This window comes from Haliotis rubra, unplaced genomic scaffold (assembly GCF_003918875.1).
Source record: "Haliotis rubra isolate DU_JTF1 unplaced genomic scaffold, ASM391887v1 Scf1180, whole genome shotgun sequence".
Classification (NCBI taxonomy): domain Eukaryota; kingdom Metazoa; phylum Mollusca; class Gastropoda; order Lepetellida; family Haliotidae; genus Haliotis; species Haliotis rubra.
The window spans coordinates 25,128-53,015 of record NW_025765093.1 but is presented as its reverse complement, the minus strand read 5'-3'; the positions used below and the strand labels follow the sequence as shown (position 1 = coordinate 53,015).

The following is a 27,888-nucleotide window of genomic DNA, read 5'->3' as shown; positions in this document are numbered from 1 at the left end:
TTTTCAGAGTTCAAGAACAAAAATCTGAAATAGTCTTTAAATGTATGCTAATAATACAGGTGGTGTAAAAATATGAATTAATGTTTTTCTTAAACAAATAAATGTTGAATGTTTGTGTTACTTTACTTAATTATCGTTTCTTTATTGGAGAAATATTAATATAAATGTTAAGTCTTGATAAATAAGTTTCCCGTCATGCATGCACATCTTTATCACAGCGCCTTACCAACAAGTTTACAATATTGTAAACAAATCAGACAAGACAGGGACCGTCTCAAAAGCAAAACCGGGACGTACAACCACCCTTGACAACTTTGACAAGAGAGTACTGAGACGGGCGGTCTACAAACTTTAGAAGAAGAATAATATATATATTCAAAAGAAGCTACACCAGTGACTTCGTTAAATCTTTGGCCAATGTTCACAACTAGATTAAGCTGACCGAATTACATCCATATTTTTGCAATGAAATATACTGTTGACATGCAAAACATTTATTAAAACGTTGCACATTTCTACAATCAATCGATAAGATAACACAAGTGATAGGATTCTTTCCAATGTACAGTAATTTGTATGTTTATTTGAAAACAAACACACATACAGAAATGATCCCTTACATAACCAATACGTATACTATGCATACACATATTCAACATTTTGAAGAAAACATCCATTGAGATGACCCTTCCCCCGAGCGTGTGCTCAGGTGTCAATTTCACCTGTCGATACCGTGCATGCTGATGACGTAACACAGGCAATTAATGTTTGTATCAAATAACGTCCCACGACCCCTTATTTTTCTAAGTTTTTGGTATTTTCATCAGTAAAACACATTTTAGGGCATGTCTCAAAATTTATTCCCTCGGTCTACATTAGGTAGGTGTTTCTTAAAGTGATATTTGTTATTTAAAGGTCACATGCAGCCAAAAAATCAAACATAATTAAAACACAATTATCACTTATTCATGACATATAATATACATTGCTGATTATGAAAAAACATATAAACAAAATTATAAGCGTACAATCGCAAATCAAAAGTGCAATATTGTGTACTTGGGTTTACTTCCCAACAAACGAAGCAGCCGGGATACTGAACCCAGTCAGAGCGGGTGGGTGTGCACTCAAGTGTAACAGCTGCTTCATTTGCAGATGCTCTCACGGCTCATTGTATGTGTATATAAAGAGATGTTGGGTTTTGTAAATACATGCTCATTTTTGTGTATAACATTTTACAATCAACAGACATCATAACATGTCATGTGTTCAAGTATCACACCTGCCTGTCTGTGTAATTACATAATGTGACAGAGACCGAACTCGGGCCATAAATCGATGCATTTTGTTTATGGTGTATAGCCTGATTGGTGTTAAGTTCAAATTGCATGTGGTCAGTGATAGCAGCTGTGTATTGAATATTGTCATTAGCAGACAGGCAGGCAGACACACAGGTGTCAATAAAACAAGACATTGAGTTTTGTCTGTGACAACGACATATCTATATCACAGTTAGAAATTCTGTCAATGCTAAATAATGACATTGCTTTCAAGTATCGAACTGAGAAAGTGACTCGGTAAGAAGAACGTGTGGTGAAATAGACAAATGAAATTATATAAACAATTAATTTACTGTAATAACATATAGAAAGCTCGCGCCTGTGAGATATAAACAAAACATTAGAAAATAGCTCACACCAAAGCCTTCACCGAGTATTCACCGGACAACGCGCTTCCAAGCTGCGCGAACCTATTTCACTGCGCACGTGCTATGAACGCAGCTCAGCTGTTGAAACCAGTTTTCCCCAGAAAAGTCTGGGGAAAAATTAGTGAAACGTTTGAACTCCGATTTCGCGCGGTTTTTTTCATCGCGTTATTTTTCAACTTTATAAGTTGAATTTGCATTTTTGACGATTTGTTTCGGTACGTCCATACCGAAAGGTATCAGAATCTGCAAAGTTGTGTTTTACGTTGCATGTGACCTTTAAGTAACTGTAATACCTCTGAATGTTAAATAAAAGTCAAAAAGCATTTTTCTAGCATTTCCGACAGTACTTTAGTCACTGTGGGATCCACTGTGGGATTGCACCACAACAAAGAACTCGTCCAGCCGAGAATAATGTGTAACGCAATCTTATATCTGGTGTATCGTGTTGAGTTTTGCTCAGGCCAGTTGTGATCAGCAAAATTCCATGAAAAAACATGTGTTCAATGGAAATATGACCCTTGAACAATTGACAGAAAGTAAAAGACGATGACGGTACACATGACCGACGCATTTTCCTATGTCTCACAACCTTTCCTAGTCAGATGCTTCGTTCAAAGCCTCGAAATACATTGTATATGCTCCTGTAAAGTTGTTCTACCATGACAATAGCTCAACTGTGTTGAGGTGTCCTTGCCCTTGGGAAAGGACATGATGTTGTACAGCAGTCGAAGGAAAGATTCAACAATAAGATGGTTTAAACGCTCAATGTCATTGCGTATATTTACATAAACTACTGAAGTGTCTGACATTTAATGAATTATCCAACTGATGTTGAACTATCCGATGGACACGGCTATTTCATGGGGAGGAAATGAATAGCTCCAGCTGTCACTGATTAGAAGCTTTTAAGTTATCATGATGATCGATTTACATTATTATTCATGTTACATACTTTTATGAAAGATTGTAATTTTTTTTATTCTTTTGTTTAAATTCCCTGTCAGAAGATTATGGAATTTAATTTGACAGAGGAAAAACGTCAAATACATGAGGAAAAAAGCCCATCTCGAGAGAAGTCCGAATGGTGTATATTTTTCACGTATGTGTCCTGCTTTACTAACATGTCCCAAGAAACCCATCTTGATAATGGTCCAATATAAGCAAACTGCTTTCTAAAAATCATATATTAGTCTTTATGATAAACTTTAGAACTACCTTTGTGAGTTATGATCTGAAGAAATATTTGTTTCCATATCATGAAATGAAATACACATATGTAATGGCATATTCCACGAACGATGAACACTATCCCACAACAAAGATATGGTTATTTTAAAAAGTGATCTGATTGAAAGAGAAATCTAGTAGGATTTACACATCCCTTCAGCTGTTGACGACAAATACACAAATTCACCAATTCAATATACTATGATTAAAACCTCCCTCAGACGCATACTTGCACACCGAAACGTAAATTGCATATCATCTACAAAGGTGTCTATGTCATGGGTCAGTGATTGTGCGGGGATTTCAGGACTAGTCCGGGTGGGACATTATATTACGCGCTAATATTCCACTACGGAAAAAAGCCTTTGCAAAATACTTTCTTTCAGCTCTCACAAATGCAAACTGAAGACGCATATACACGCATACACACACACACATCCACACATAGATACAAACACATATAAATACACACACTCACACCCACACATAGATATACAAATATAAATACACACACTCACATCCACACATAGGTACACACATATAAATACACACACTCACATCCACACATAGATACACACAGATAAATACACACACATCCACACATAGATACACACATGTAAATACACTCACATCCGCACATAGGTACACAGATATAAATGTACACACTCACATCCACACATGGGTACACACACATATAAATACACACAATCACATCCACACATAGATACACACATATAAATACACACGCAATCCACGCATAGATACACGCACATATAAATACACACTCACATGCACACGTAGGTGCACACACATATACATACACACACTCACATCCACACATAGGTACACACACATACAAATACACACACATCACATCCACACATAGGTACACACATATAAATATACACTCACATCCGCACATAGGTACACACATGTAAATACACACACTCACATCCACACATAGGTACACACACATACAAATACACACACTGATGTGCACACATAGGTACACACACATATAAATATATTCATACGTATACATACATATTTTATTATACATTTAAATACATGTATATACATACATACATACCATACCATATATACCATACATACACACATACATACACACATACATACCACACATACATACATACATACATACATACATACATACATACATACATACATACATACATACATACATACATACATACATACATACATACATACATACATACATACATACATACATACATACATACACGAATGTGGATGGTGTTATGTTTTACAGACCTAAACGTTCAAGAAAGGATGTTTGTCAACATTTGTGAACCTATAATCATTATTTCGTATGAGCATTGCCTTTCACGACCCCTTAAACTTCTAGACCCCTACAAATATCTTCAGGACGCTTTGGGTTTTTAATTTGGGTTTTATGTAATTGTAATATATATGTATATTACATATAAGCGACCATTGGGCGACATATATATACGACCTTGGGCGACAGTCGCCTAAAGGTCGCATATGTACATGTACGCCGTACACTTTACCTTTGGGCGACACGGTATGGGCGACACCAAAAATATGTTCTCTATTTGTATGTATTTACAAGGTTTTATCCCTTTTTTATGTTTAATTATCAAATTAAAATGTATATAACCCAAATAGAATAATAAATCAATGTAAGTTTGTAACATACGGCAATGTCGCCCAAAGGTCCTTGTTTATAGTACTGTCGCCCAACGGTCGGATATGCCCTCACACACACACACACACACACACACACACACACACACACACACACACACACACACACACACACACACACACACACACACACACACACACACACACACACACACACACACACACACACACACACACACACACACACACACACACACACACACACACACACACACACACACACACACACACATATATATAGAGAATTTCACCCAAGTGTCTTCTGATATCAATTATATCAACACGAGTTGATAAAGTTACAAATATCCGAGGCTTGCCGAGGCTATTTTTACTTTATCAACGAGTGTTGATATATTTGATATCAGAAGACACGAGGGTGAGATTCTATTTATCATCCAAAATCACTCTTCATTAATTTTCAAAGAAAAATGTACATCTCTGAACATGGTACTGCCATTAGACTTGCAGTGCAGCGATGTCATAGCATTGTGACGTCATCAAGTACATGACGTCATAGCATTGTCAGGGCATTGTACAAAATCTACTGTCAAAACGATATCTCCTAGGAGATATCGTTTGATCTCACACAAGCGATATCTCCTGTGGAACACAGTTTTGGATGATAAATATATATATATATATATATATATATATATATATATATATATATATATATATATATATATATATATATATATAGACGAGTGCACTTAATTACGATTTATTAAGAATAAATATTTAAAATAGGACGCATCATGTCAATGTGGCCATGGATGGGAGAATGTTTTTCAATTACTTACTTGAATGTCCATTGTATACTACTCAAAGACATAAACTGTTACAATCTTTAGAAAGTATTGTTAAAATTAGAACACCGATTGGTATTAATTGTATCTTACATGGCAATGCAGGTGTCTCATTTACTGCAAATCAGAATGTTTTTAAATACATACATATCTATATCTCTCCAACAAAATGTTTTCTCAGTTAACTTCTGTTGTACATATGCTATTATTGGGAGGGGTCTTTTCTGTCAATAAACACAATCAAACCTCTCAGTGAAAAAGCTTTTTTATATTCGATAGTAATTGATAGTAAAATCAATTTTGAGAAGAGAAATCATTCAAACTTCTCAGTAAAGAACCTGTTTCAGGCTCACCCTGCTCTACTCACTAGAAAGTGGACTGTTCCATTATACCGTAGGTGTTACCCTAATTAACCTTCTAGTTCAGTGTCTGTCAATTGGGTGTCTGTCAAATGGGTGTCTGTCAATTGGGAGATAACCGTATTTTGACCTTCAACTATCAAAGACGCTAAGACCAACCTTGTTTGTAGAAATGAGATGAGCTGTTGGGATTACATAATCTGTACCTATTTGGGGTTGTAGCTCCTCCGGGCAATTAGTGTTTTGTTGCCATGCTGTGTTTGTACGACAGCCTAATGCTTCCATGTGAGAACCATATATTGTTTGTTGGGGGAAAATATCGTTTTGATTATTTCCCTGCTGCTCCAATTATTATCTCGTTATTTCAATTGTTTAATAGAAATTTCGATTATTTTCTCGTTATTTCGGTTGTTTTCTGAAGATGATTATTTCACTTTGGATCGATTACTTTCACAAATTTTGAAAGCAACTTGAAGTAACGAAAAATACTCGAATTTTCAAAAGAGTATGAATAGAAATAACAAGTAAATTAGACAGAATGGACGCTTTAGGTTAGTCCTCACTTTGCCGGCGGTTATTTTAACAATAGAGATTAACCACAATGTTCTTTGTACTCGCCCCAGCTTGATTCAAGGATGACCCGGATGTTTTTACCCTGACACAACCGACTTACATGGCAATCACTGACCCGAGACATGACTAGGACTGTTGCAATACCCGGTCTCACCGTCAGTTCTCGGTGTAGCAAGCTTGTTGTGTGACTGTGTTTTCCTCTACCGGGTAAGACTGAATTGTATTGTAAGCTTCGTTTATGACAGCAGTTTACATCTTGTGATGTCCACATCTATTTGTTCTATGTGGTTTGACAACATTCTATTATATTGTTTATTAGACAAGTCATACATAAGACACAATAATAACTCTAAGGTCCATGGGTGTCGATCCGGGTCAGGTTGGAGCACATCGAAAAGCTTGTTTTGTTCTCGTTCAAGCAATACTTTCGTCGGGTCTGCGCGCAGAGGCTCATTGCGTTAGGAGCTGAACGTATACACCAATGAGTTAGCGCTTTGTTGAATATCGAGCAAACGTGACCAATTGCTTTACTCGCGTGTTTCAAGTTTCACTTTGGTATTACAATCGTTTTACGGATTCGTTTCTCGCTATTCTCAGAAACATAATACCAAATGTGTGAGCTAACACCAACTGCGCGTTACGTAAGAATTGCGCAATGTGCAGCATGAACGGGTAGTCACCGCGATAGCCTCACTATCAAGTCTCAGGCATACTTCGTTGGTCTGTAGCATACATTATCAACTGAGATTGTTAGTTGCTATATCCTCAAAGGGGGTTAAAGTGCTATAAAATTATTGTCCTCCTGCGAGGATACGTAAGTCCATAAACCTTCAAAGTGCTTTTCAACCTACCAGAATTTTTAAACGTAGCATTTGTGTGATTTTAAGTTATGGCTTAACTTTCCTACAATCGCCAGCGGCTGAAGGGATGGTATAAATCCAGCTAGGGTACATGCAGGTAGCAAAGGTACTATAAGTCCCCATGGTCTCTAGTATGGTGATCTACCTTTGGTTGCTGGCGATTTAAAGCCCGTTTTTTATTGTATTCTCCTAATTTGAAATCCAGTTTTAGACATAGATACTAGTTTTATTTTCTGTCTGTGATATTCTAGTTAGTTTTACTGCCCCTCGTTGACAGGCTTTTAGTGATTTACATGTATTTATGATAAAGTTAAAAACTAGTTTTAGCCACAATATGGCTGAAATAATGCCAATGTGACTTTAAATTATAACTCACTCATTCACTCATGGTGTATATTTATGTTTGTTCTTAAAGTCTACAATAGTCTGTCATAACCCTAAACGGGTGGCTCACTTTAATTCTGTATTATAGCTAATATGTGTCCTGTATTTTACATGTGAGGTGAGACTCAAGTATATAATCTGTCTGTCTGTCTACATTGTGTGTAGGATACATTGTCTGTAGGTACAAAAGAAGATTGACTGTATTTGCTGTTGAGAAATGAGGATGCATGTGTTTACAACAATTAATGTTAAGTCTGAAATTGTTTTCGACAAGAGATTTCCGTGCTAGATAGTTACTGTTGTTTGTTTGTTTAATGCTACACTCGGCCGGCTGTAAATTGTCGAGTCTGGACGAGACAATCCAGTGATTGACATCACACATTCACTCAGGGAACTGAAATACGATTCCACCTATCGGCCAAGTCAGTGAGTCTGGAAACCCGATCCCTTTATTTGGCAGTTTTTGTCTCTGGAATATTTTGTATCAATATAAGAATGGCAACGTCATTGAATAATCAGTGTCGATTGCCGAAAACAATTCCGTTGAGTCTCCTGGGACAAAAATGGATGAAAATTGGGAGAATTAAATATTTATATCTCTTGGCTCGTCCCTGCTGTTTAGGTATGGCGGTTATAATTCCGTTATACTACCTCCAATTTCAAAACACAGTAAGTTTATGTCCATTCAATTTTATGAACAGTTTCAGTTGGAACTCTTTCTTTGGTTACGCTTCAGTACGTGAAGCGGCCTCGCTTTCTAACCTCAAGTGGTATCACCAATAATGGGGTGATTGGTGGTAACATCGTCAGAATTTAACAAACACCAAGTTCATTATTAACGAAATTTGGAAAGAAGGGCTAGGACAGCTTCAGACAGTTTGCGTATGCCTGAGTCTTTGATGTCTAATTATTTCTACCTTGCAAAATGTAAGAGTTGAGTCGCTTTTGCAGTGATAAAGACTTTGTGTTGTACAAATTTAGATACTGTTGGCTTTTGTGCCCTGTCAACTTTACGATTTCACGCACCTCCACGTCTGCGTGAGACAGAAGAGTCACTCTAACACACTCGTTTGTGTATTTTGTGATCAAGTTAAATTCTACACATATTGTTTTCAACATTTTGGAAAGTGTGTTGTGATGTAGTGGCTTCAAAGTGTAGTGGATTCAAACTGAATCGAATCCTGTCTTGTACCTCCCAAGCTTTTTGTGTGAAACGAATGACATGTCAATCTATTTTGAAAGAAATGCGTTTAAAGATTATTTTATAAATAATAAAAATATAATATTGCTTTACGGACGACCGATAGACTTATCGTCATTACATAAACATGCATAGTGCATTTATTGATGGATGGTAATGGAAGCCTACCTCTATCATCCCCTACGCTCCATCTATCTCCTACCTCTATCATCCCCTACGCTCCATCTACCCCCTAACTCTATCATCCCCTACGCTCCATCTATCCCCTACCTCTATCACCCACTACGCTCCATCTATGTCCTACGTCTATCATCCCCTATGCTCCATCTATCCCCTACCTCTCTCATCCCCTACGCTCCATCCACCCCTACCTCTATCATCCCTACGCTCCATCTATGTCCTACCTCTATCATCCACTACGCTCCATCTATGTCCTACCTCTATCATCCCCTACGCTCCATCCATCCCCTACCTCTATCATCCACTACGCTCCATCCATCCCCTACCTCTATCATCCCCTACGCTCCATCTATGTCCTACCTGTATCATGCACTACGCTCCATCCCTCCCCTACCTCTATCATCCACTACGCTCCATCCATCCCCTACCTCTATCATCCCCTACGCTCCATCTATGTCCTACCTCTATCATCCCCTACGCTCCATCCATCTCCTACCTCTATCATCCCCTACGCTCCATCCATCCCCTACCTCTATCATCCCCTACGCTCCATCCATCCCCTACCTCTATCATCCACTACGCTCCATCCATCTCCTACCTCTATCATGCACTACGCTCCATCCATCCCCTACCTCTATCATGCACTACGCTCCATCCCTCCCCTACCTCTATCATCCCCTACGCTCCATCCATCCCCTACCTCTTTCATGCACTACGCTCCATCCTTCCCCTACCTCTATCATCCACTACGCTCCATCCATCTCCTACCTCTATCATGCACTACGCTCCATCCCTCCCCTACTTCTATCATGCACTACGCTCCATCCATCCCCTACCTCTATCATCCCCTACACTCCATCCATCTCCTACCTCTGTCATGCACTACGCTCCATCCCTCCCCTACCTCTATCATGCACTACGCTCCATCCATCCCCTACCTCTATCATGCACTACGCTCCATCCCTCCCCTACCTCTATCATGCACTACGCTCCATCTTTCTCCTACCTCTATCATCCACTACGCTCCATCCATCCCCTACCTCTATCATCCACTACGCTCCATCTATCCCCTACCTCTATCATCCACTACGCTCCATCTATCCCCTACATATACCATCTACTATGCTTCATCCATCCCATACGTCGCTCCATTTGTTCCCCGCTACCGTCTATGTATCCCATACTATGCTGTATATCCCTTACTCCACTGTGTCTCTTCCCTATAATCTCCACTTATCACCTTCTACAAGGAGCTATGAAAACGTTTGAACCTAAAATACTCCTGATGTGTGCATGAAAAGAAATACCTATATGATATTGAAGAATGGTTTATATCTTTCACATAAACGTTATAAAGTTGTTGGTCCTCGATGGCCACCCGGCTAAGCACATTGACAGCAGTATGAGTATTGAGTCCCATGTGGTACTCGTTTTACTGTCAATCGCTCTTCTAAGTGCTACTCGTACTGCTGTCAATCGCTCTTCAATGTGCTTCGCCGGGTGGCCCTCGAAGACCAAAACTCAAGCTTATCCATTTCTGCCGTTTCAATAGGGGTACATGTGACTAGATGACCGGAAACTAGCGTCATGTGCATGTCAATATTACGTTTACGTGAATGCTATTAGCCATTCTTCAATACCATACAGTTATTTTTATCATGCACATATCAGAAGTATTTTAGGCTCAAAACGTTTTGAAAGCCCTTTGCATCACCGAAACATTTCAGCACTGTTGAGACGTTAACATAAGAATACTTGAGTCGCCACGAAGACAGGACAGGATCAGGCGCGGATACAGCTTTTTGAGAAAAGGGGTGGGGGTGGGTGGTGGTGCACAGTACATTCTCACCCGTTTTCACGAGAGTTTCAATCGTCATTTAACAAACTTTCAGGACCCACAAAAAGTGGGGAAGGGGTTTCGGGGTCCTGTGTGTGTGTGTGTGTGTGTGTGTGTGTGTGTGTGTGTGTGTGTGTGTGTGTGTGTGTGTGTGTGTGTGTGTGTGTGTGTGTGTGTGTGTGTGTGTGTGTGTGTGTGTGTGTGTGTGTGTGTGTGTGTGTGTGTGTGTGTGTGTGTGTTTTTAGTGGATCCTTCACCTGACCTATGTATCTGCCTATGAGGTGTCCATCCCAACACAGTCAGGAACCGCTAATGCCATGACGAGATACGGCCATGTCGTCCCGCCATACGACCTGACCTATCACGTAAAAAATGGTGCCGATATCATAATCCGTCGACCTCCGCTGTGGTAGAGGACTTTTGGTTTTACAGAAGAGTCGAATCCAGATTTATCTGTTTTCTCCGTAGTGACGGATGTCAGCGTGTCTTGGAGCTTTGTGCTCCTTTGTAATTGAGAGGAATCAGTTTCGGGTTGGTTTCGTGATGAGCTTTGGTGGGAAAAGTGTAAGTCAGAGACGTTAAAAGTGCTCGTCAGAGAATCACATTAGTTGTCGTTTCGTCAACCTAATCGCCCAGGAATGACATCTCAGCAGTGTGATACTTATCCTCGCACAGCTATTGTTGCTATCGCTTTTCGTCAATAGCACAATGTCCAAGTATTGCCTTGGTCTACCAATTCACCGGATCTATGCCTTTGGATCATGGATGGAAGGAAATGGAGCTACGTATATGTTATATATCAGCCAGATAATGAGCATGATTTGGCTGCAGAATAGCAGGAAATATGGCAAGTTTTCCATGTCCATTTGATAGACCATGCGTCAGCTGGGCACTACTGTTCTCGCTTCTCACGGTTGACATACCCGTTCTAGAGTTTGTGACATTGTTGCTTGACCTCTGCCCCATAGTTTAAACCATGACGTCATTAAACATGCTGTTGTGCCATCTTCCTGTGGCCTCAATATTCACACCATGGAAACACTATATTATGATATTTTAAAATTTATATGAAAATTGTTGACATTGCACCGTTTCTTTTTGTGGCTAGTATTAATAGCCACTGTGTACATGTCACATCGCACATCTATCAACACAACGTAAGGTGACCTCACGATTAACCGATGTGTTTGGTTCACACAAAGTAAATCTGAGTCACCCCTGTTTTTATTGTTGCCAGTGTGTCGCAACATCCCGAAAAAGTATGTGCTTAGTCACTGTGGGATCCACTGTGGGATTGCACCACAACAAAGAACTCATCCAGCCGAGAATAATGTGTAACGCAATCTTATATCTGGTGTATCGTGTTGAGTTTTGCTCAGGCCAGTTGTGATCAGCAAAATTCCATGAAAAAAACTGTGTTCGATGGAAATATGACCCTTGAACAATTGACAGAAAGTAAAAGACGATGACCGTACACATGACCGACGCATTTTCCTATGTCTCACAACCTGTCCTGGTCAGATGCTTCGTTCAAAGCCTCGAAATACATTGTATATGCTCCTGTAAAGTTGTTCTACCATGACAACAGCTCAACTGTGTTGAGGTGCCCTTGCCCTTGGGAAAGGACATGATGTTGTACAGCAGTCGAAGGAAAGATTCAACAATAAGATGGTTTAAACGCTCAATGTCATTGCGTATATTTACATAAACTACTGAAGTGTCTGACATTTAATGAATTATCCAACTGATGTTGAACTATCCGATGGACACGGCTATTTCATGGGGAGGAAATGAATAGCTCCAGCTGTCACTGATTAGAAGCTTTTAAGTTATCATGATGATCGATTTACATTATTATTCATGTTACATATTTTATGAAAGATTGTAATTTTTTTTATTCTTTTGTTTAAATTCCCTGTCAGAAGATTATGGAATTTAATTTGACAGAGGAAAAACGTCAAATACATGAGGAAAAAAGCCCATCTCGAGAGAATGTTGTATATGTATCACGTATGTGTCCTGCTTTACTAACATGTCCCAAGAAACCCATCTAGATAATGGTCCAATATAAGCAAACTGCTTTCTAAAATCATATATTAATCTTTATGATAAACTTTAGACATACCTTTGTGAGTTATGATCTGAAGAAATATTTGTTTCCATATCATGAAATGAAATACACATATGTAATGGCATATTCCACGAACGATGAACACTATCCCACAATAAAGATATTGTTATTTTAAAAAGTGATCTGATTGAAAGAGTAATGTAGTAGGACTTACACATCCCTTCAGCTGTTGACGACAAATACACAAATTCACCAATTCAATATACTATGATTAAAACCTCCCTCAGACGCATAAGAAACATTGCACCTCGGAATGTAAATTGCATATCATCTACAAATGTGTGTATGTCATGGGTCAGTGATTGTGCGGGGATTTCAGGACTAGTCCGGGTGGGACATTATATTACGCGCTAATATTCCACTACGGAAGAAAGCCTTTGCAAAATACTTTCTTTCAGCTCACAAATGCAAACTGAAGACGCATATACACGCATACACACACACACATCCATACATAGATACAAACACATGTAAATACACTCACTCACATCCACACATAAATGCACACACATATAAATCCACATACATCCACACATACACACACATATAAATACACACATATAAATACATACACTCACATCCACCCATAGATACACACATATAAATACATACACTCACCCTCACACATAGATATTCACATATAAATACACACAATCACAACCACACATAGGTACACACACATGTAAATACACACTCACATGCACACGTAGGTACACACACATATAAATACACACACTCACATCCACACATAGGTACACACACATATAAATACACACACACTCACATCCACACATAGGTACACACACATATAAATGCAATCACATCCGCACATAGGTAAACACATCTAATACACACACTCATATCCACACATTGCTACACATACAAATGAATACACACACTCACATCCACCCATAGATACACACATATAAATACACACGCATCCACACATTGATACACACACATATAAATACACACTCACATGCACACGTAGGTACACACACACATATAAATACACACACGCACATCCACACATATATACACACATATAAATACACACACTCACATGCACACATAGGTACACACATATAAATACACACACTCGCATCCACACATAGGTACACACACATACAAATACACACACTCACATCCACACATAGGTACACACATATAAATACACACGCAATCCACGCATAGATACACACACATATAAATACACACTCACATGCACACGTAGGTGCACACACATATAAATACACACACTCACATCCACACATAGGTACACACACATGTAAATACACACACTCACATCCACACATAGGTACACACACATAATATTTTATTATTATATGCATGCATGCATACATACATACATACATACATACATACATACATACATACATACATACATACATACATACATACATACATACATACATACATACATACATACATACATACATACATACATACATACATACATACATACATACATACATACATACATGCATGCACGCATGCATGCACGCACGCAGCCACGCACGCACGCGCGCACGCACGCGCGCGCACACACACACACACACACACACACACACACACACACACACACACATACATACATACATACATACATACATACATACATACATACATACATACATACATACATACATACATACATACATACATACATACATACATACATACATACATACATACATACATACATACATACATACATACATACATACATACATACATACATACATACATACATACATACATACATACATAGATGAATGTGGATGGTGTTATGTTTTACACACCTAAACGTTCAAGAAAGGATGTTTGTCAACACTTGTCAACCATATAATCAAATATTTCTTATGAGCATTGCATTTCACGACCTCTGACACTGCTGGACCCCAACAAATATCGTCAGGACGCTTTGGGCTTTTAATTTGGGTTTTATGTAATTGTATTTTGACCTTCAGCTATCAAAGACGCTAGGACCAACCTTGTTTGTAGAAATGAGATGAGCTGTTGGGATTACATAATCTGTACCTATTTTGGGTTGTAGCTCCTCCGGCAATTAGTGTTTTGTTGCCATGCTGTGTTTGTACGACAGCCTAATGCTTCCATGTGAGAACCATATATTGTTTGTTGGGGAAATATATCGAATGGACGCTTTAGGTTAGTCCTCACTTTGCCGGCGGGTATTTTCCTCCTGACAATTTACCTGTAACAATAGAGATTAACCACAATGTTCTTTGTACTCGCCCCAGCTTGATTCAAGGATGATCCGGATGTTTTTACCCTGACACGACCGACTTACATGGCAATCACTGAACCGAGACATGACTAGGACTGTTGCAATACCCGGTCTCACCGTCAGTTCTCGGTGTAGCAAGCTGTGTGTGACTGTGTTTTCCTCTACCGGGTAAGACTGAATTGTATTGTAAGCTTCGTTTATGACAGCAGTTTACATCTTGTGATGTCCACATCTATTTGTTCCATGTGGTTTGACAACATTCTTATATATTGTTTATTAGACAAGTCATACATAAGACACAATAATAACTCTAAGGTCCATGGGTGTCGATCCGGGTCAGGTTAGAGCAAATCGCTTAGCTTTTACATAAGTCACCTGGTTACTTGGTAACTCTTGATAAATCTGGAAGGTTAACTTGTTTTGTTCTCGTTCAAGCAATACTTTCGACGGGTCAGCGCGCAGAGGCTCATTGCGCTAGGAGCTGAACGTATACACCAATGAGTTAGCGCTTGGTTGAATATCGAGCAAACGTGACCAATTGCTTTACTCGCGTGTTTCAAGTTTCACTTTGGTATTACAATCGTTTTACGGATTCGTTTCTCGCGATTCTCAGAAACATAATACCAATTTGCAAATGTGTGAGCTAACACCAACTGCGCGTTACGTAAGAATTGCGCAATGTGCAGCATGAACGGGTAGTCACCGCGATAGCCTCACTATCAAGTCTCAGGCATACTTCGTTGGTCTGTAGCATACATTATCAACTGAGATTGTTAGTTGCTATATCCTCAAAGGGGGTTAAAGTGCTATAAAATTATTGTCCTCCTGCGAGGATACGTAAGTCCATAAACCTTCAAAGTGCTTTTCAACCTACCAGAATTTTTAAACGTAGCATTTGTGTGATTTTAAGTTATGGCTTAACTTTCCTACAATCGCCAGCGGCTGAAGGGATGGTATAAATCCAGCTAGGGTACATGCAGGTAGCAAAGGTACTATAAGTCCCTATGGTCTCTAGTATGGTGATCTACCTTTGGTTGCTGGCGTTTTTTATTGTTTTCTCCTAATTTGAAATCCAGTTTTAGACATAGATACTAGTTTTATTTTCTGTGTCTGTGATATTTTAGTTAGTTTTACTGTCCTTCGTTGACAGGCTTTTAGTGATTTACATGTATTTATGATGAAGTTAAAAACTAGTTTTAGCCACAATATGGCTGAAATAATGCCAATGTGACTTTACATTTTACTCACTCACTCACTCATGGTGTATATTTATGTTTGTTCTTAAAGTCTACAATAGTCTCTCATAACCCTAAACGGGTGGCTCACTTTTATTCTGTAATATAGCTTATATGTGTCCTGTTTTTTACATGTGAGGTGAGACTCAAGTATATAATCTGTCTGTCTGTCTACATTGTGTGTAGGATACATTGTCTGTAGGTACAAGAGAAGATTGACTGTATTTGCTGTTGAGAAATGAGGATGCATGTGTTTACAACAATTAATGTTAAGTCTGAAATTGTTTTCGACAAGAGATTTCCGTGCTAGATAGTTACAGTTGTTTGTTTGTTTAATGCTACACTCGACCGGCTGTAAATTGTCGAGTCTGGACGAGACAATCCAGTGATTAACATCACACATTCACTCAGGGAACTGAAATACGATTCCACCTATCGGCCATGTCAGTGAGTCTGGAAACCCGATCCCTTTATTTGGCAGTTTTTGTCTCTGGAATATTTTGTATCAATATAAGAATGGCAACGTCATTGAATAATCAGTGTCGATTTGCCGAAAACAATTCCGTTGAGTCTCCTGGGACAAAAATGGATGAAAATTGGGAGAATTAAATATTTATATCTCTTGGCTCGTCCCTGCTGATTAGGTATGGCGGTTATAATTCCGTTATACTACCTCCAATTTCAAAACACAGTAAGTTTATGTCCATTCAATTTTATGAACAGTTTCAGTTGGAACTCTTTCTTTGGTTACGCTTCAGTACGTGAAGCGGCCTCGCTTTCTAACCTCAAGTGGTATCACCAATAATGGGGTGATTGGTGGTAACATCGTCAGAATCTAACAAACACCAAGTTCAGTATTAACGAAATTTGGAAAGAAACGCTAGGACAGCTTCAGACAGTTTGTGTATGCCTGAGTCTTTGATGTCTAATTATTTCTACCTTGCAAAATGTAAGAGTTGTGTCGCTTTTGCTGTGATGAAGACTTTGTGTTGTACAAATTTAGATACTGTTGGCTTTTGTGCCCTGTCAACTTTACGATTTCACGCACCTCCACGCCTGCGTGAGACAGAAGAGTCACTCTTACACACTCGTTTGTGTATTTTGTAATCAAGTTAAATTCTACGGATATTGTTTTCAACATTTTGGAAAGTGTGTTGTGACGTAGTGGCTTCAAAGTGTAGTGGATTCAAACTGAATATAAATCCTGTCTTGTACCTCCCAAGCTTTTTGTGTGAAATGTATGATATGTAAATCTATTTTGAAAGAAATGCGTTTTACGATTATTTTATAAATAATAAAAATATAATATTGCTTTACGGACGACCGATAGACTTATCGTCATTACATAAACATTCACAGTGCATTTATTGATGGATGGTAATGGAAGCGTTCGTCTGGTAGGTTTTACTTTGGTTTAAAAGATTAACACTTTCCTAATATCGCCAACGTTCTCCACAAGCTGTTGATAGGCAGTGCTTATAACGTTGTAGATCATAAACTGACATGTATGTATTTTGATAAACCGTGGAGGGGAATGAATTGATTAATGGGTTGAGGGAATAATAACTTATTTCTACATGGATAGTAGTGATAATAACCAAGCAGGCGAGGGGCTAGAGGTACTCATTAGTAAATCATGATCATGTTACTAGAGCAGGACACGTTTCAACGTTGAAGATTTTGGTTGTTCATTCAGATACATATACTGTGTTCCCTAAACATGGCGTCAGGACACATGCTCTGTCATCGTCTGTCATCGCATGGTGACAATCATTGGATTGTCTTGTCCAGACTCGATTTGTTTACAAACAACATCGTACAGCTGTAATGCTGCTGAAACAAACATATACTCATGATATAGTCACAATTGTACACTCGATTCTGCTTTTAGCAGAGAGGTCTTATGAAGGTCAGTGAGTTCAGTTTTACGCCGCTTTTAGAAATAATTAGGGGTGGGTATTGCAAGGAATTTTCATATTGCGATAAATTGCGATGCGAAAGCATGTATTGCGATATGTATTTCAATATATTGCAAGGAGTTTTCTTTAACAAAAAACACGTATAATCGAGTTAATGCTTGATTTTTAAACCAAAAACGCAACAAAATCACAATGCTTGATTAGGCGTTAATAAAAACTTTTAATCATGACAAAATAAAAATGTAAACAATGTTTGGCTCAAATGAAACAAGGAAAGGAACAATTTAAAAAACGGAAATATCCGAAGATTTCCGAGTATTACGAAGTTTTCCGAGTGCATGTCAAAATACCGGTTTTCGATCAGCGTATCGAAATACGTATCGTTTTCATGTCTGCACCGGTAAGTACCGGTAAACCGGTTATATTGCGCAGCCCTAGAAATAATCCATCATTATCACGGCAGGGGCCCAGAAATGGGCTTCACATATTGTACCCATGTGGGGAATCGAACCGAGGCGTGACGAGCGAACGCTTTAACCATTAGGCTACCACACCGCCCCGAATTTGGAGAGGGTTTCGTCGCTTCTATTAAAATTTAAGTCGGGCTTTGTTCTACGATACATAAATATTGAGACAATTTTGTAAAACTAATATCGAAAGGTGAAATGTTCATCATATTTTGTGTTTCTTTTCATCGTGATATTGAGGCCAGTGAGACCCAGTAAAGGTCGAAAGGATTAGTGTTGTTTGTTCCGTACAATGCATACATGACCAGCTGAACCAAGCGTTATGGTCTATATTTGCGTCATGGGCTATTTTTATAAAGAGGTGAACTAGTTTGGGACAGACCTGTTGGCCTTGACTTCTCATAGCCCATACAGGCATAAAAATGTGAGGCACGTTGTTTGTCGTTTTCATGATTATCTTTTCTTCGTCTTTCGCTTTATGTTCAGTGAAATGACAATCTGCTTGAAGAGGACATTGTGCGCTCAATCTATGCTCATAGAAAAAGCTGTATCAGCCTAAAAGTTGAGAAAATTACATTTTCTTTGGTAATAGTCGCTTATTCGGTAACCACTTTACTGGTAGAAAAAGCTTTCATGGCATTGTATATGATTCGACGAACTTTTGACAAAACATCGTCTGTCCGAATTACTGTTAATAGCATATATAGTATGACCAGAAATTATTGAGAATTTTAGGAATATGTTTAATTGGATTTCTAGTATAAACAACCTTGACCACCTATCAAGTGCTTGGTTTCATTCAAGAGAGACAACTCCGTTAATCCTTTTTTCATTAGTTTGTGAAGAGTTACCCCCCTTTGTTTACTTGCTAGCAGACGACATTTTCAGTGATCCTCAGTATGGATGATTTAGAGAAGAGGAAGTTGATTTTAGAGTATTATAACAAGGACATCAGATCAGCTAAAGCGATTTAAAGTAGAACAGGCATCCCTTTGGCCACTGTTTATCGTGTTTCGAAAAATATTGCAAATGGATATGGCATTGAGCACCAGGGAGGCGCAGGTAGGCCCTGTTAGTGACAGGAGGCGGCTTGGTATTCTTGTTTCTAAAATCAAACGAAGGAGTTTAGAAAACTTAAGGCTGGATATGATTGATAGAGGAACTGTGGCTGTCTGTAAGGAGACAATTAGAACTGAGCTGCATGCAATGGGTTGGCAGAAATGTCGAGGAATTCCATCACCGATCATGAATCCTGAACAAAAGGAGCGAAGGTTGAATTGGTGCTTACAGCATAGAAATTTGAACTTGGACAATGTGATTTTCTCAGATGAAAGTTCTATGTGGCTGTTTCCTAATACAGTGAAATTCTGGACCAAACAAACTGAAAAACCTTTGTATCAGCGCCTAAAGTACAGTCCGAAATTTGTGGGGTGGCATATCTGTCTTAGGGGCAACGCCCCTCTGTGTATTTGAAGGGAATATAAACAGTGATCGGTACACAGATATTCTCGAGGGACATTTACTTCCATCTGCTCACATGTTCTATGGAAATTTGTGGATTTTCCAGCAGCACAACGACCCAAAACATCATTCAAAGCATTGACAGGCCTGGTTTCGGACCCAAAATATGACATTATTAGATTGGCCAAGCTATAGCCCTGACCTAAATCCAATAGAAAATGTTTGGGGACTTATGAAGGAAAGTATCAATAAGAAAAATCTGACTAATATTGCTGAAATGAAAGAAGAGGTAGTCCGATATTGGGACAGCATGGACCACGACTTTCTAACTTCTTTGATTAGTAGTATGCCCCGCCGCATTAAAGCCTGCATTGCTGCCCATGGTGACTTGACAAAATACTAACTGTTCACCTGTCTTTGAATCTGGAGTGATGTTCTGCTAATATTCACATTTAATACGTGAGTAATGAGTAAAAAAAATGTAAAAAATTACAATCTTTAAATTCTCAATAATTACTTGTTGTACTATATATGGATATTACACAACACTTGTTTCAGGGTCACAGGTCCATGCCAGTATCAGTTCTACGTACTCCCATACCTTTACACAGGTCTCGAAGTGTAAAATATGCATACATAAGACTGTTCATGCATCTTTGAATCATCTTTGAATGATTGTACATTTACGTTTGTGACGTTTTTCTATAACTTAAGATTTAGCTCTGACAGACCGCTAATAGGTTGGTGATGAGTACGCTCTATTATGATAGTTTTATTAGTCCTTACATACTGAGCAAACCAGTCCCAGTATTTAACTAAACCTTCTCTTAACCTACGGTTGTGGATACAGTGAGTGTTGGCCCTTGTTGAAATGTCATGTAGCTGACAACCAATAAAGGATTGACGTCGTATAATGACGTCAGTGTATTGTAGGGTATTGTAGGACTGACAACCGTCTCACCAGTAAATGCTTTGAATGGTCTCCTTGACAATACATTCAAACTCTTACCAAACTTCACTGTTTGTAAAGAAACACGTTTGAGACACAATGGGGGATCTTTTACACCTCTACCCCACAAGTTCGTTCGGCATAATATATGAAGGGAGTTGAGATAACAACGAAACTGTTATTTCTGTTCTATAAAGGGTGGCCATCTACTGGTTGCCTTGATATGTTTCTTGACGTCGTGTGCAATTTTCACAGCTTCATTTTGTATTGACGGACGTGGTTGACGTGCTGTATGTCATCTGTTTATGTCATGCTCTGATAATCCCGTGGTAAACAGATTGTACTGCTGAACACATAACCCCATTAAGCATAGCAAATATTAGTCTCGTCTATGGTCTGGTGAGCATGTACCACTTACATTTCTTAAAGACACAGAAGAGTAGAGCAGTGCACTCTGATGCTCTCTTGAGCATGTTACAAAACAAACAGTGTTGTGTTAATACTGGGTTGTGGTGATTCCTGCACATGAGCATTTGTCCAAAGGACCTGCTATTAATATAAACATCACTACGCGTCGCATAAATGCAGTACATTTGAACCTTAAATATACGTGATACGGCAAATGCTTATTCATTTGAACATTTGGAGAAATGTTTATCCCAGGCGCTGGCATCGTTCAGTTTTAATCTTAGGAACTTGGGTCAAGTAATCTTAGGAACTCGGGTCAGACTGGATTTCACGACCAAATCACATTTTAGCACATTTAACGTTCAGTACACTGGATTCGTTCCTACTTGTTAATACATCTCTCAAAAGTTCATCAGTATACAACAGGCTTAGCTATACAGATTGTCGAACACCTCTGTCAAACGGAAACCGGTACTATTTCTCGTAATGGCTAGAGCGCAAAAATATGGTGCCCTAAAAAGGATGTGATCCTTCAACAGACTATCGGACAGTTTGGAAAAACTAGTGCTGTCAAAGAAGGTTGAAATAACTGCTCTTCGTAATGAAGCTGTGATAAAAGTTTACATATCACTTGTGAAAGCTAATGGGCACGAGTGCTGATGAATTTGGAAACATGATATCTACTCTGGGATTCCGACTCTCGAACACAGACGTTCGTGCCATGCAACTGGAATCCTAATCCAACTCCTTTAGGTTTTTCTCCAACACTGATACGGCTTGGTAGTACCTTTTAAACACTGTTTACTTTGTATTTTAAATACAATGACAATAATCCCAAGTGCTCTAAAGAAGGAGGCGAATTACAGTACACGTTTGGATGTCGAGACATCTTTCTATAATATATAGAAAGGAACTACTCGGCAATAGACGTTTCAATCGCATTGTGTATTTGATCGTTTTCAGTGTCGACTGTCAATCACGGTAGCTGCAAGGTGCACACCTTCCCCTTGGGATGAAGCTGGGCTACTGGGGCGTGGCCGCGGTGCTGGCGTGGCTGTGTCTTGTGCTTGTATGTGAGACTAAACCCCTCAACCATCTTAACTGGCTGGTAGGTACATCTGTAGGGAACATTGTAGTCACACACAGCTCAGCGTCTGTCTCTGTCTGTCTATCTGTCTGTCTGCATGCGTGTATTAATGCCTTTTCTCAGTAAAATCAGGTAATTGATTTGTTATTTGTCAACAGGTAAAAATTATCTTGACGTACAATTTACATGTCACATCACTCCTACGTCATTGTATATTGAAAAGAGCTCTAAGTCACTGATGAAATACAGCTTTACTATTAGATTTGATTCATGATTTTACAGAAAATATCTTCCCACCGGAAGAAACGACAAGTTTCCTGTGAGTATAAGCCTTTACTTTAATCCATTATGATTCTTATCATCTCCCAGCCGTGTGTGTGCGTTTTACAAATGTTTTAAAGGCATGGGGCTTTCTACATTTTCACCCAGGTGACGCTGATACAGTCCAATGATGTAGGAGCACAGGTGTGTCGGTGGGCTGTGTTCGGTTCTGGGTTTCAGCAATATACACGAGCTCGGTGACGTGGCCATGCCCCTACCGGCATCACAGTGTTCTGAAATGTTACTATAGAGATAAATATACTTGTAATTATAACCATACGTGTACACTTTATTGCAGTAAGTGCCTTTGTTCATTTAGGAGATTACCATCATGTGTTGGCCAATTTCCGTGTGTTATTGAGTATTTGAAGCACGGGAATTCATTTGGAACTGACGACATTAGCCAGAGGTTTCAAATAAAATATTTCTGCGCTTCAAATACTCAATAACACCCGGAAATTGGCCAACACATGATGTTAATCGACATTGTAAACACAAAAGTAAACCAAAAGGTCCACACACGTTTTTCTGTCTGCACTCATTGACATCGAGTACGGGTACAGCAGTGAAATGTCATTGGCCGGCCGTTTCGGCTGTCTCCCATGGTAGCATGCATTAGGAACTGCTCACTTGTGACGTCATTCGGACTATATGATTTGAATAACGTCACCAATGCTGACGACGTAACAGTACAATGGTCTGTGCGATGTTCGTACGTATTAATACTCAGCGAATGGTCTTGCAATTTCCGGGAATCGAATACCATTCGATCATGTTTTGCAGCCAATCAGATTAAAGAACACAGTGACTTTTGGTTTACAATGATATTATAATCATGGTTTTCTTCATGTTCAAGATCCAACACCAGCGACTACATCTGCCACTATAACACCTTGTAAGTAAACATGTTGTATGTCTATTTCAAACACAGTCGTTTCAGAATCATTTATTTGAGAGAGCTTGCATGAACGCGTCACAATTTTGTCAGAAATTCTCACTGTTTCCAGTTTCTCAGAAAGGATTTGTCAATATTTAATATGCTGACATCATGGATGTATGCGAAGGATGGATAAAAGAAAGCAAAATTTACGAATGATTAATGAATGCTTTGACATATTATGTAGGTTGAGTACACAGATATCTTTCTTTTTCTAGGGTTGTGGTGAGAATCAATTGAAACCCCACACAAGTATGTTTCTATATGTAACAATAAGAATGAAATTTAACTGATATGGATTCGTCTGTTCTCTTTCAGAATGCATTACACTTGGCTGCAAAAGCAGCTTAAATCCATATCTATGCTTACATTTAGAAGTACTACATTCCTGAAAACCTACATAAAACAAATATTCGTGTGGTGATGTAACTGAAATATACGACACGCATAAGGATCATTTATCGCTGTTAATGTCATAACATTTATTTTGTCTCGTTAAGATGCACAGCCCCATGAAAGATCCGGGTTAGACTTGATCTTCAGTAACCATGCTTGTCGTAAGAGGCGACCAAACGGGATCGGGTGGTCAGCCTCATTGATTTGGTTGACACAGTCATGTCATCATATCTCAGTATCGTAGATCGATGCTGGTGCTGTTAATCACTGGATTGTCTTGTCCAGCCTCGATTATTTACAGACCACCGCCATGTAGCTGGAATATTGCTAGTACGGCGTAAAACAACAAATCAAGCAACTAAGATGCACCGACAACGAATGGTACAGGAAATAATCATCCTAATTCTGGTAGATAATAGTGTTTGGTCATAGCAATTGACATACGAATTCTGGCATATATATATCTTGAATTTAAAACGAGGATCATTGATCAAGAATGTTCAGAAACGACTCTCAAAGCTGGAAGCTTTTGTGAAGAAAACATATATCTATGTTGTTTCATTGATAAAAAGGTTAGTAGAGCTATGAATTGTTCATTATTAGAAGTAATATGAGTATATTTCTTCTGACTGTTTCAGATCCACCGACTGAGAGTGCACAGCAGGCCTCCACCACCTATAATCCTTGTAAGTAATGGTGTATCTGTAACGCATTACTATCGTAGTGTTATCATTAGCTTCTTTGAATGGCATGTTTAGAAGTTGGTGAATCAGATAGGACAAACTTTATTGATGAACAACTTCTTTATTCCAATGATGCGACGTTTCGATACAGAGTCTTGTATGGTTGTCAAGCAAGTATGATCCTTATATGTTCTCATTAGTTGTTTCTATTTGTAATCAGAGAACTCGTATCAGTTGATGTTTGGACATGAACTACATTTTTTAAGTTGAATACACAAGTATCTTTCTTGATTTCACAAGGGCTGAACGGGACAACTGGTGCCAGTACCGTCACGCCATGGTATAACAGGACCACATCCCCGTACACATCATGTAAGTAAAAGAAACTCTACTTGCCTGCATAAGCATATTCTAGTTACACTAACTAGCTACCTACTTTCGACAATTGATACTAAGCACAGTTTGAATGTCGTAACATTCTTTCCTTCTCATTTAGATCCAACGACAACGACTGGTGCTGCATTCTTGAATTCTTCATCAAGTCCTAATGCTGGTAGGTAAATATACATATACTATAAGATGTAATGTTTTAACAAGAATCCCTTATCACATACATGTTTTTGAGAAGACGAATATTCTTCTTTTCTGGAATACCGTAAGGTCAAGAAACTTGTTAAAGTTGTGGAGGTCAAGAGCATATTTAATATGATTTGTGAGGTAATTGCCACACCACAGTTTCAGTTAATGTCTTGAAATGTCGTTTACATTTGGTATTTAGTCATTATACCACGATGCATTATCTGGTGTATAGTTTCAACTGTATTCTATCACGTGATATTAATCTCAGAGTACCATTCATACACAGTTTAGGATACATATCGAAGTATTTCGCTTTCAGACTGTTCCCAAAATCTCACTGGTACATATGGAAGTTTTAGCAGCCCTGGAGCGGGGTCTTCGTACTCTCCCAATCTTGACTGCCTCTACACCATTCCTTCACCACCAGCAGGGAGCCAGATTGACATAACATTCCAGCTATTCCACTTGGAAGAACATTCTTCTTGCGGCTATGACTTTGTTAGCTTCTCTTACAACAGTCAGAAGATCTGCGGTCAGAAGTCCACACCTGTGTCATACTCCTGTACGTGAGCAGTATTATTGTCCGTTATGAGTGTTCACCTACACACCCTACATTTCCACATTTCTTTACAATACCTATAACCCCACAGTGTTGCAGAAAGTAAATCAAATATAAAACTCAAGGATTATCGATAACTGTCATTGATGGACATAGCCACTAACAGTAAAACAAAACGGTTAGATAAACGAGAGGGTTAGGGGTAACCTGTCAGTTGCCAAAAGTACATACATTATTAAGCGTTCTGTCATTTGAAGACGTATCTCAACCAATACGTCACCATAGAATGCATACCGTAGCAGGCAATGTTATTTGCTTTTCAAGTTCCGTGATTGTACCAAAATGGAAATAGTGATTAAAGCTTTCAGGTACATTGATATTCCCTGATATGAACGAAGTTGATCGTTCTGTTACAGTGACACCCCTTCTGTCAAATGTTACCTAACTTCCATTTAAAGTGATGTCCCCCAACAGCTACCTTTCAGTCTCAGTGACATTCCCTTAACTCGTTGGACACGAGACACGAGACAGAAGAAGAAACCATGTAAACTGTCCCTCACCTGTTTGTACTAATACAGGTAGTAAGGGATTGATTGAAAACAACGTATTAGTAATGATAATCATTGTCTTGTAACGTGTTTTTGAACTGCTGATGGTAAATATTGTCACAATCGCCTGCACAACTTAGTTGACATGGCCCGTATACATATGCGACAACACGTTCAACGTTTTAATGACGTATACGATTTGCCGTGGTTTGTGCAAAAGTAGCAAGATTTGCATGAAATATGTCAAATAGTTGAAAGGCATACTTCATTGTTTTCAGTTGTGTCACAGGAGAGGGACTTCAAGATACACTTCCACACTGACGGTTCAGCTGAATACCGTGGCTTTGTTGCAACATTTCTTATTCAAGAAAGTAAGTATTTCTAACTTTACAGCTATACATCAGTCTTTAGGAGGAGGTCGAGATGCCACCAGCAACCATGACCATGACAAACGTGCAACCAAATGTAACCAGATTTTATAATCTTCCAACCATGCGTTTCTTCTTAGCACTTTGTTGCGAATCAAAATCTCATGAAACATGATCAGAACATGGAGGTTAAGTGCACAGCTGTCTTTCTTGATTTCACCAGGGCTGGCCTGGACTACGAGTGTTAGTACTGCCACTCCATGGTATTACAGGACCACGTCCCCGTACACCTCCTGTAAGTAGAATAACTTATAATTACTACTATTGTAAAAATACAGTGTTAAAAACTAATCAGTCTTTAAAAAAACAACAACAATGTGTTGTACAATACATGAAACTGCAGTAAAACAGAAAGCTCTCCGTAAACCAATGGTCGTGTGGCGATGTAAGTGAAATATACCACATACATGAACCGACATTGAAACAATGTTAGAATATGGCGCCAGATGTAGTCATTCAGGCACCATTATTCTGATGTGGTTTGCACAAGGGGATCACAACATTTGAAACATAAGATCGTTATCATCGATATATATACTCACACGCAAAAAAACCGCAAGTTTCTTACTCAAAGGAGGAATTAAAATCAGACCCCTAAAATTATAACAACGTTGGTAAATAATGATGGTTGATGGTGTTGTTTACATCTTCTGTTGCGTTTTGCAA

At 38.8% G+C, this 27,888-nt stretch overlaps 1 protein-coding gene across 17 annotated transcripts in view; it reads left to right on the top strand.

Moving 5' to 3' along the window:
- LOC124259515 (cubilin-like) overlaps positions 1–27,888 on the top strand; it is a 59,125-nt gene that overhangs the window by 6,900 nt on the left and 24,337 nt on the right. For 7 of the 17 annotated variants that reach the window (XM_046693759.1, XM_046693722.1, XM_046693714.1 and 4 more), the window contains exons 2-10: positions 22,648–22,792; positions 23,054–23,090; positions 23,949–23,987; positions 25,064–25,111; positions 25,409–25,480; positions 25,605–25,661; positions 26,007–26,249; positions 27,073–27,165; positions 27,386–27,457. In XM_046693759.1, coding sequence (XP_046549715.1) covers positions 22,697–22,792; positions 23,054–23,090; positions 23,949–23,987; positions 25,064–25,111; positions 25,409–25,480; positions 25,605–25,661; positions 26,007–26,249; positions 27,073–27,165; positions 27,386–27,457 — 757 coding nt within the window. In that variant the 5' untranslated portion in view covers positions 22,648–22,696. Of the gene's footprint in view, positions 1–6,515; positions 6,591–15,319; positions 15,414–22,636; positions 22,793–23,053; positions 23,091–23,948; positions 23,988–25,063; positions 25,112–25,408; positions 25,481–25,604; positions 25,662–26,006; positions 26,250–27,072; positions 27,166–27,385; positions 27,458–27,888 lie in introns of those variants that run through there. The other 10 variants (XM_046693667.1, XM_046693692.1, XM_046693676.1 and 7 more) reach the window with 10 other exon arrangements.